This window comes from Scyliorhinus canicula, chromosome 4 (assembly GCF_902713615.1).
Source record: "Scyliorhinus canicula chromosome 4, sScyCan1.1, whole genome shotgun sequence".
Taxonomy (NCBI): Eukaryota; Metazoa; Chordata; class Chondrichthyes; order Carcharhiniformes; family Scyliorhinidae; genus Scyliorhinus; species Scyliorhinus canicula.
This window is the reverse complement of record NC_052149.1, coordinates 94,928,515-94,940,529: the sequence shown is the minus strand read 5'-3', so window position 1 is coordinate 94,940,529 and position 12,015 is coordinate 94,928,515. Positions and strand designations below refer to the sequence as shown.

Below are 12,015 nucleotides of genomic sequence, written 5' to 3'. Positions count from 1 at the left end.
TTCTCTGAGTAACTGATTTCTTTTTAAATGTTATACAATTAATAGTGCACTATTCAGGTTGCCATTTGGCAGAAGTGTTTCTTAAGGGCAGAAATAAACATTTGATTATGGCAAAAGTATGTTATTCTTTTTGTGCAGCAATTTTTCATTAGCTATCCAACATAAATATTCTGCTGGTTCAGCATATAACAACTAGGACTGAATAATTTATAATATTCTTAATGTTGTTTACATTTATTGATATGTACATTTCAGTGCTCAAGTATTCTTCCATTAGAATAATTCTTGAACTCTCATGACTGTCAGTGGGACTGCCCTGATAATGGAGGAAGACAGAATTAAACTGGATGGTAAATGCTGTGCAAACTGCACATGTAGAAATCGAAAAGCCAGAAGTGCCAAGATGGTGCATTTAACAAATGGATCAGACTTTATTTGACTGACTAAATATTTCAATTCTGTTTTAACTGTCCTAGCTGCTGTTGATAACTTTTAAATGCTTCCTTAACAAGCTTGCCATTCAAATGATAAGAACCATCCTAAATTAGGTTTTATAGACTTGATGGAAATAATTGTGAGCGCAGAGGGTACTTCATTAGTTCCCACCATATCATATACATTTTTATTCCCATTTCTCAAGTCGAGGCAACCATTTTTAACCTCTCCAAAATGAGATTGATGTATCACAGACTCCCAAGCCTTGTATCCAACAAAGATACTTTGATTTTTTGATTCTATGTTGATGGGAGTACAAAGTTTGAATGCACATTCAAATTGATAGTTAACAATTAAGGAAACCAATATCTTTCAATTCTGTATGGTTGCTATGACGATTGATTGTACACTTAGTTCATTTTTATTGAATTCTGTTGATGAAAGTAAATCGTTCAAGAAACTCGAGGAGAGAATTTAAACAGGAGGAAACAGAAATTAAATGCCCGAAGCTTTCTTTCACAATTTTGAAACCACATACATGGCTTTATAAGGACTTCAACGAATTTCTCAACAATCCAGATTCTCAATTCTCCCAGTGAAATGCTATTTCTATTCCCATAAGTAAAGCACACTGGATCACTATTGACTCTGTTAGTCACTAATTATCCAACCACTCCATGAATTCAGATAATTGTTGCTGACACTCCAGTGCAGTATTGAAAGTGTCCTGCATTGACAGAGTATTGTTCCTAAGGTTTTAGACTGAAGCCCTGCGATACAGGAGGGCCATTAAAGATTCTATCATGCTATTGTAAGAAGGGAAGGAACTTTTCCTGTGTTCTGGCCAACAATTCCAAGCACCGATGAATGATTATTAACTGCTTGATAAATTGTGGGATCTATAGTCGCTATTTCAGAGTAATTTAGCAGTTTGCAATGATTCTGAGAAATGCGATACTTTTGCAAGTTTTTCTTTCCATCTTCTTGGAAGTGGCAATGCATTCATTATTCCTTTATTATTCTTGGGGGACATAATTTAGCATTTGGTGACATGCATTACTTCCAGGTGTATGTGTGTGTGTGTGTGTATATATATTCACAGTTACCAGCTGATAGAATTTACTTATATCACAACAGATATTTGGGTAAAATTAATTAGATATAATAAAGATGTTTTTTTTGTACTGTGTATCATTACAGGAAGATTGGATGGATATGATCACAAATAATTAAATTGCATTTGTACAGCCCCTTTCACAACCTCAGGACATTCCAATGCATTTCACATGACAAGTAGCTTTTTAAAAAAATTGTACCGCCACTCTTGATAATGTGGGATTGCACGGCAAGGATCTCTATTTTGGTGTTGGTTATGAGATAAATGTTGGCCAGGACGGCAGAACTTTGTTTTTAAAAGTACCACTATATAATTTATGTCTACTTTGGGGGGGGGGGGGGGGGTGAGGAAGTCATAGATTCAGTTTAAACACATCCTTTGAAAGACTATACCTGTGACAGTGCAGCACTCTCCCAGAACTGCACTGAAATATCATCCGAGATTATGTACTCATGTCAAGTAATGCTCTGACTTAGATGTTAAACTGATACATGGAGATCATGTTGACAAGATGTTTCAAACATTTTCATTCACCTTTTCCAACATGCACCTTCTTTGGAGGCCATTCATTCCAATTGCTGAAGCACCTTTTTTGCTCAATGGCCTCTGTGAAGTTACTTTGCCATGTTCAAAACTACTTTCTCTTCCTCATTCCTGACATAATTTTCTCAGACAGTTTCTACATTAACATCGTGCTTGGAGCTAAATGGAACCAAAGCAGGAAAAATATTGTTTCATCTTGTACTTTGATCAACTTGTAATAATAATCTTTATTATTGTCACAAGTAGGCTTACATTAACACTTCAATGAAGTTATTGTGAAAAGCCCCTAGTTGCCACACTCTGGCACCTGTTTTAGTACACGGAGGGAGAATTCAGAATGTCCAATTCACCTCACAAACACGTCTTTCAGGACTTGTGGGAGGTAACCGGAGCGCCCGGAGGAAACCCATGTAGATACGGAGAGAATGTGCAGACTCCACACAGAGTGATCTAAGCGGGAATCGAACATGGGACCCTGGCGCTGTGAAGCAACAGTGCTAACCGCTGTTTTGTTGTGGAACTATCCATTTGTATGAACAATGGGACTCGCAAAAAAAAATTAAGTCTTAAATAACATGATGAAGTTAATACAAATTGCAGCTAAACAGGATGATGGCACTTTCTGAAGAGGGACTGTTCAGATGACATAATTTAGAGCACTGATGCATGCTTGGTGCTTGTGAGAATGGACTACTGTTTGCTATGGCATCTAATGATGCCTGTTGTGAGTTGACTTTCTCTTGCCAGTTCAGATTTTTACATTTTTGTTTGGCAAGTTGCTAAAATGCGAGAGTTGATATCGTTGCAGGGAGGGAAACCGAGCATCTGGGACCAGAATGAAGATAACAATGTATTTCCTTAACCAACAAGGTTGTAGTTTTCTGAAATTAATATTACAAGGACTGAGAAGGAGGTGTAAATAGAGAGAATTCAATGTCAATCAGGTACAGAAAGAAATAGATGGAAAAAGAAAAATTGAATTCGGGGAGATCAGCAAAAGAGGCAAAACAAAAGGAGTTCTAGAGTTTAAAATGTTCCTTTTTTAAAATCTCAAACAATTAAACCCCAAAGCATCAATACTTCACACTTGTAGTTAATTTTCAGCGCCAGAGGGGTTGACTGACTGTAATTTACACATCGCGTAATTAAAAGGTCACTTAGACAAATACGGCTAAGACTAATTTGCTGTGGCAAGATTAGTTTATGGCTACCGTGTGAATACAACAGCTTTAGTGAATTTTAACGATGAGACAATCAGCACAATGCTGTCCTTGCAAAGTTAATAGCCATCATCTTTTGGATTTCCCTGTTCTTGCCTTTACTTGCAGTAACTATCATTTATTAATAACAAGCACCATTACTTTAACAGCAACGTTTGGCTTATAAGCTCCCTCTAAACTATTCTCCAAATGAATCCAGCTAAATAATTCAATTTTTAAGACTTCACTTCACACTTCATATGGCACAGCGCCAGGGACCCGGGTACAGTTCCAGCCTTGGGTGACTATCTGAGTGAAGTTTGCACTTTCTCATCATGTCTTCTAGGATTTCCTCTAGATGCTCCGATTTCCTCCTACAGTCCAAAGATGTGCAGGTTAGGTGGATAGGCCATGCTAAATTGCCTCTTAGTGTTCAGTGATGTGCAGGTTAGGTGAGATTATGGGGATAAGGCAGGGGAGTGGACCTCGGTAGGATGCTCTTTCAGAGGACTGGTGCAGACACGATGGGCCGAATGGCCTCCTCCTGTACTGTAGGAATTCTCTGGTTCTATAAATAGACTACACTGATGTATGAGAGAAAACTGCTCTTGGTAATGCTTAAAACTTTTTGGGGACCTTAACACATTCAGTTTTCTAAGTTGTCCTCTGTTGCGAACTGATCTCTGTGACACTCATTGTATCTCCTTTGCCACAGATTGGATAAACATCTTGGGCGATATTTTCCCCTACCCGGTGGGGCGGGGGGTCCCGGCGTAGCGGAGTGGCACCAACCACTCCGGCATCGGGCCTCCCCAAAGATGCGGAATTCTCCGCACATTTAGGGGTTAGGCCCGCGCCGGAGTGGCTCCCGCTCCGCCGACTGGCGCCAGCGGCCTTTGTCCGCCACGCCGACCGGCGTTGGGGCTGGCTGAAAGGCCTTTGCCGGTCGGCGTGAGTCCGCGCATGCGCGGAGCGTCAGCAGCCGCTGACGTCACCACCGGCGCATGAGCAGTGGAGGGGGTCTCTTCCGCCTCCGCCATGGTGGAGGCCGTGGCGGCGGTGGAAGAAAAAGAGTGCCCCCACGGCACAGGCCCGCCCGCCGATCGGTGGGCCCCGATCGCGGGCAAGGCCACCGTGGGGGCACCCCCCGGGTCAGATCGGCCTGCGCCCTCCCCCAGGACCCCGGGGCCCGCTCGCGCCGCCTGCTGCAGCCGGCACAGAGGTGGTTTAAACCACGTCGGCGGGAGAGGCCTGACAGCGGCAGGACTTCGGCCCATCGTGGGCCGGAGAATCACCACATGGGGCCCGCCGACTGGCGGGGCGCGATTTCCATCCCCGCCGATTCCCGGGTGGCGGAGAATTCTGGCAACGGCGGTGGCGGGATTTACGAAGGCCCCGGGCGATTCCCCGACCCTGCGGGGGTCGGAGAATTTCACCCCTTGTTGTTAAATTTACTTTCTTTTAATGATTCAAAGGAATTAATTTCAAAATAATTCACTCCAAACTGCATACTCTTTTACATAAAGCAATTTTTAAAAAATCGAATTATCAGCATGTTTCATTATACGATATACATTAATCATATTGCAGAATATATTACGCTTTTATTGAAAAGTTGTGTTTTGTTAATTGCTGGAGTCTTCATAGTTCCTGGCAGTGATTTAAAACCCTTGAAAACAAGGATAACTGCCCCATCTCTTTTTATTGTACTTTAAAGTTGGTCCAGTACTCATCCTACTAGTACAATATCCCAGTCCAATAATGATTGCTGAATCCAACTAGCCAAACCCCAGAAATTAAACATTGCAATAATGAAGCAAGTTAAGACAAAATCCCTACGCCTCCTATTGGGTTTTTCTAAATTCTAAAATGATCTCGTGTAGGTTTTATTGGAGGGTACCCCTGGTTAAAATTCCTGAATTTATGAGTCATTTAATAGATGATATAAATCTGTGGTGCTGCGCATTTCAGTATGCTATAGTGCATAATATATTCATTGAGGAAGTGGGAACAGCCCCAAAACAGTAGCATTCAGCAGAAGTAAAAGTGAGGGTTACTTTGCCAGTCATTCAGTGTAAGCAACATTCATGCACTTTTAACAAAGATTTGGCTTGTTTCCGTTTACCCTGAATTATGAAATTTGAATCGTTGGGTAAGAGCAATAAACTGCCAACCAATTCAGTATCTTTTAAACATGTTTGAAAGACAGGTGATTGGTTAAAAAGTAATTTTCCTGAAAGAAATGGCTGAAATGTAGGTTATTTACAGCTTTCAATGAAAATTGAAGATCTTAGTATGATGAATGAAAGATCCTTAGTTAAAATCGGGTCATTGTAGATCCAAATGCATTTCAAATCGTTCTTTTTATCATTAAGTTGGCAATCTCTTCCTTTCTCTCTAATTTGTTTAAAATTGCAGTCTCTCTCCCCAATCTGGTTTGGATTAGAAGAAGAAAGAATAAATCCTGGCAAAGCACAGAGTATAGTCAGCAGGAATCTGGGAGCATGTTGCACTTTTCAGACTTTAAAACTTGCAAAAAAAAAGCAAATCTAGAAAAAATGTGATTCTGTATCGAGGGCACATGCATGCACATACACAAATGCAGATTGGTAGATAAGATCCTGAGGTTTTGGGGATATCTCCATCACCAGTTCACAGTGAGGTGAGGAGGAGACGCTGGCAAACGGCTGTTGAGGGGAACAGCGGGGCAACTCTTGTCCTCCAGGCCTGGACTGATGAGGGTGGGCATGTAACATTATATAACAACTCTATTTTTGAAAAGCATTTAGACAATTATATGTGTATAGAGGGATATGGGCAAATTGGGACTCGCTTAGTGGTTAAAAAACTGGGTGGCATGGACCAGTTGTGCTGAAGGAACTGTTTCCATGCCGTATGACTCAATGACGTGAGTCATAACTCTATGACATGAGGATCTGAGGAATAGGCTGATCAAACTTAGGAGTCTTAGTACATTAAATAGCTCACTGTAAATAATACAAATGCCACTCAGAAATCTGACCAGATGGGGAAACATGGACACCAACTTGAATTCTGCTGTTCGCAAATCTGTGCTGCATTTGTGATGACTGCTAAAAATGTGCATGGATTTAATAGATCACATTATCTCCAACTTAATTCATGGCATTACTAATCTGAAATAAAAACAGAAAATGTAAAACTAGCAGGTCAGGCAGCATCCGTGGAGAGAGAAACTTTTCATCAGAAATGGGAAAAATTGGCAATTTAGTAGGATTTGAGCAACGGGGTTGGTGGGACAAGACGAAGGAAGGTCTCTGATCGATTGGAATAAAGGAGAGATTGAATGACAGAAGATTTACTCTTAAGGGACCAAAGGGAATGGTACTGGGTCAAGAAAAGAAACAAAAGATATCCCTCAAGCAGGTGTGCTGTTGTCTGAAAGCAAAAATAAGAGAAAGCTCGTGCATGCAAAGAAAGAGAAACAAAATGGAGCAGACAGAATTTAAGTTCTGAAATGATTGAACTCCATGTTAAGTCTGGAAGATTGTAAAGAGCCTAATAAAAAGATACAGTGCTGTTCCTCAGGATTAAGTTGAGTTTCACTGGAACAGTGCAGTAGGCCAAGGACAGATGTCAGTGTTAAAAGCAAGATGCAGTATTAAAAATGGCAGGCCACCAAAAACTGAGGGTCATGCTTATGGATTGAGCAAGGTGTTCTGCAAAGCGGTCACCCAATCTCTGTTTGGTTTCCAATTGAAAGAAGTACACATAGATTGCTGCTTCACCTGAAAGGAGTCTTTGGGGCCTTGGGCAGTAAGGAGAGAGGAAGTAAAATGGCAGGTACTTCCAGCATTTTCTGTTTTTATTTTAGATTTGCGGCACCTGCGGTATTCTAATTTTTGTATTACTAACCTGGACTGATTTTCCTTAATTTTGACTGTCAGTATTAGAATATGATTTTAATTATCATACAGCTGTCTAACTCATCTTTTTTACATAAGCATTTGAAAAAAATGACGCTGTTTCGTACCAAAAGGTAACAAACCCCGTTTACACTCATTCAAACAGTGTCACAGAAAATCCAGAGTGAAAGAATGTTGTACTTTGATTGTTTTAACACCTTAATGACTGATATGGTATTGCGCATGTCTTAAATGGTCAAAGAAAGTGATACAACACCATGCAACATTTTTGTAAAGGGTTAAATTATCTAAACAGATAATCTTAACAAACAGTTTAGACTACTCCCGGTACTTTTGTTGTGTTCAATGCTCATCGTGAATGTCAACTTGTAAGCAAAGAGGGATGTTTAAATGCTTGAAGTTTAAATAATTTATGGATTCTGAACTATCCACCTTTTATTTAGTGGAACATATTTTGGTCAGTTGGCTTATTTGAAAGTGATAGTGAATAGAAGGAATCTTAGCTGAGGAATTAAAATTTGTTTTCCATACCCACTATATTGAAACTGTGGTCCCATTTATAAACAGCATGCTGATGTACTAGAATTTATTTTAATACTTATCTGTCCATGTTTTCCCTCTCAATTTCATTCAGATGGCTGCACTCCAAAGTCCATTCTACGGTGATAAGATGAACCTATATTCTCTCTGTAAAAAGATCGAACAATGTGATTATCCTCCTCTTCCTTCTGACCATTATTCAGAAGAGGTGGGTTCAATTTTGTTTTACATTATTGGTAGTCCTTTGACTTTAAGAAAAACATAGTAATTCAGATGAATGTCAGAATTCTGGAACACTCGATCCGCCAAAGGAAGCCTTCTGTTTTTGAGCAATCAGGTTGCATTATATGATTTCAAATGAAATCATGTTAATCACCGTGTCCTTAAGAGGTAGAATCAGTATTTCCTAGTATTTTGATTATTAATTTAAGATGCAAATATTGAACATAATATTTTAATTGTTTTTTTGCACAATATTTACCTTAAGTTTGCTTCATGTCAGGCAACCTTGTAAAACAACTTTGACATGCGTCACTCTTGCTGGTAATAATGTGGGTTCATCCCCATCTGGTGAGTTTCTGATCCCAACCGAACCATCTGGGAAAGATTGAGAGGCAAGAAAACAAATGAAGAATGCCATTGTAATGCTCAGTTCAAGAGCAATAGAATTGGTTGGCTCTTTCCTTCAGGCAATTATGAAAAAGGAAAATGCACATTCAAACTGTGATGCAGAATAACATAATTTTTTGTTGCTATTATTTGTTCCTCGTCTTTAAGTTTCATACAATTTACCAATAAATCTAGACTTTGTAAAACAAAGGATTTATATTTAATAGTAATTGCTAGATGACTGTACGTTGTGTTTACAATGTCCATTTACAGGCTTAAATAAGGTTAATAATGAAGCTGTTGGTTTACATCAGTACAGAACCATATTTGGATGGGGGTGGAGGGAAATCCTTGATGCAAAATTTCAATTTGTCTTTTCAATATTCTCTTTTAATTAAAATCTACTTGGAGCACTAACTGTGTTATTTGAAGATAGCACCTTGTTAGCTTTTATTTTGTTTTCTAATTGTTCATACATATCTCATCTAATTTTTGATCAGTGATGTTTCCAGCAATGTGCATAGGCTGTTTCAGTTTAGCTGACTTAGAATCTGTGGGGCTAGATGGTACATTTAGGTGTAAACAATAATGTGGAAAGATGGCAAAAATGTCATAGGTTGTTCTTTATTGTGTCATTCAGACTGTCTGCTTTTGCTGTGATGCACATGAATATTTCACGTATCTGCTTCTTCATCCCCATTCTTCTTGACTAATTTTCAGACTGTCTGAATTTGCATTTCACATGGTAGCTGATTAGGAGATGTTGAGCGTGGTGGAGGAGCCTCAGCAGGCGGTTGCTATGACGACCTTCGGCAGGATTTAATGATGATGCCACTAGTGGTTGGTTGAAGTCGGCCTGCCTGCAGGGCTACTCTGCTCAGCCTCTTATTGTGGCTAAGTGTGAAGTGGGGGTTGTGTATTTGCAGCCAAGGGGCAATTATCAGGGACCGGCCCAGATGGAAGGTCCCAGAGCTGGCAAAGGCTGAATCCAATCCATTCCTCCCCTACTTTCAGCAATGCCAGTGTGGAAAGATAATTAGCACAAAACAGGAGCATATCTTTCCTTCCAACCTGACACAATGTGAATGTGTATGGTAATAGATTGGCTTTGTTTTTGTTAGTATTCTTGGCATTTGCTTCTTTTCTAGTGGCATGGGAGATGGATTTACTTTATTTGGGTTCCAAACAGGGAATTACTGTATATAGTTATGGCCATTCATGTTCACTCGTTATTTAATGAAAAACATAGACTAAAAATATATATATATCCTTAAAATAGATGAATAACTGTAGTGTTTTGTTGTACAGTACCATTTTCATTGCAATATGCCACAATTTGTATATAAGCAAAGAAATGGTCAAAGTAATAGTGTATTTGTGACAAATATGGATCTCTTTTAAACTATCTAATTGATCTATAAATGTACAACATCGTAAAAGGAAATTTTGTATCAGGTTGTACTATTTTTTTGACATACAATGTACACAACATTTTGCATTTGCTTCTCTGTCTTACACTTTGCTAACGGCTTAAATATAAATAGTTCCTCTGTTAAATGCACCCACATTACTTTTTTTTGGTATTCTCTTATCTGTCCAGCCTGAGCCTTTTGAATCTAATCTAAATGTTGAGTGCATTCCTATGCGCCATTTAATCCTGCTTAGAATAATTAAGCTGCTGACTTTTTGGGTCTTATTTTGTCTCCAGCACTCTTTTAAAAAGTGGAGACAACATTTATATTTTAACCATAATGACATGGCCAAATGTTTATACATACAAAAAGTGCACATTTTTAAAATGAGGGGAAGAAAGCATAGGCAATTATGAATAGAACTCAGAAGGACCTCACGTAAAATAGCTTTTTTTATAACAAGATGTGGGAGATGATGGTACAGTGGCAATGTCACTGGATCCAGAGGCCTAGGCTAATGCTTTGGAGAGACAGATTCAAATCCCACCATGGCAGCTAGTGGAATTTAAATTCAATTAATACGTTTGGAATATGAAGCTAGCCTCAGTAATGGCGTTGACGATAACTATTATGAATCATTGTAAAAATCCATCTGGTTTGCTGATGTCCTTTAGAGAAGGAAATCTGCCATGCTTTTCTTGTCTGGCCTACCTGTGACTCCAAAACCTCAAATGTAATTAACTTTTTACTGCCCTCTAAAATGGCCTGGAGCCGCAACTCAAAGGCAATTAAGGATGGGCAACAAATACCCACATCCTGAAACAAATGAACATTTTGAATTGTGATTTTGACTCTTAATTCGCTTATAGAAGTACAAATTGCATTTCACACCGAGGAATTCAGTAATCCGTATAGCCTCACCGCATTAACCGGTTTATATAACAGTGGCAGACAATGGTTCTCTCTGAATGAGAGATAAAACTTGTATAGTGTAAACAAATACTTATCCCTCTAAAAAAAATTTCAATTCCATCTATATTATTTACTCTGTGATGAATTCTGACCAGAATGTTTAGTTAATGGAAAATGTTGAAGTTAATAATTTTTTCCAACATTTTATTTCTTAGTTTGGATATTTGACTTTTTAAAAAAGAAATGGATTGTGGTAATAGTTTGCGTCAGGTTTTTATTTGCTGTGTAGCTCCAGAAGACTACTAAACATTCTGCACAGCTTTTGGAAATGCACATTTTTAAGTCCAATATTTCTGAAACGAAATTCAGAAAATTCCCTAGGGTGATTATACTATAGTAGAATAAGAGAAATGTTAAGATGACCCTTTGATTGAATTGAAACAATTTGTGACATGAAGATACAAATTGATGTGAAGTGATAGCCAATCCTAACAGACAACACTTAACATGGCTAGTAGTAATTCTTTGTGATCAGGGATTATTTTCAAAATATGTGAGACTCTTCCAGGAGCTAAATGGTCATGATGTATTGTTAATGTATTGGTGGTGATGCAGAGCTCTAGTGATCACTGTAATCTGAGAGCAGCAGCCATGTTTCACTAACATAGCAACTATTTGAACAATTCACCCACACAGTCCAACAAAAAGAGTACATTGGATACAGGGTGTGATTAATGTATGATATGGATTGCATGTATTTGATTTGATTTTCCCGCCAGTGACTAATAAATCCGATTTCGCGGTCGGTAGTGAAACAATAGCATTCACCACTGACCCCGAAGAAAATTGCTCACAAAGACTAAATGATCTTTATGGAGTGGATTTTCCCTTTCCTGGTGTCAGTTGCATCTGGCTCTAAATCCAGGGAATCTCCAGGTATCCAGCGACAGTGATGTCATCAAGCAGGGTCATCAATCAATCACATTGAAGTATTCTCAGGAAGCAAACCAGGGAGTGAAAGGTACTGAATTTTAACTTTAAATTTAAAAAAAATCTCAGAGAAAAATAAATGGATTAGAACACAAGCCTGGGGTTAAAAGTAACTGAAATATCAATTGGTTAAACACATATATATTTTTTCTTTATCCTAATAAGATAAATTTGACATCCTACTAGTGTACGGTTTTCAGGATGGCAAGGCAGTTCAGCAGTAATTAGTACTTGGCACACTGTTAGAAAGCCAGTTATACCTCACTCAACAAGATGTAACTTTTTCAAGAGTTCTTACAGCGAGGCAAATAACGCATCTGACAAGCTTTCATCAGTTCAGTAATTTCCACTTG

At 38.8% G+C, this 12,015-nt stretch overlaps 1 protein-coding gene across 2 annotated transcripts in view; it reads left to right on the top strand.

The window, feature by feature from the left end:
- The window catches only part of nek7 (NIMA-related kinase 7), a 265,715-nt gene that overhangs the window by 252,336 nt on the left and 1,364 nt on the right, over window positions 1-12,015 (top strand). For both annotated transcript variants that reach the window (XM_038794849.1, XM_038794850.1), the window contains exon 10: window positions 7,834-7,947. In XM_038794849.1, the coding sequence (XP_038650777.1) occupies window positions 7,834-7,947 (114 nt within the window). The remainder of the gene's footprint in view (window positions 1-7,833; window positions 7,948-12,015) is intronic.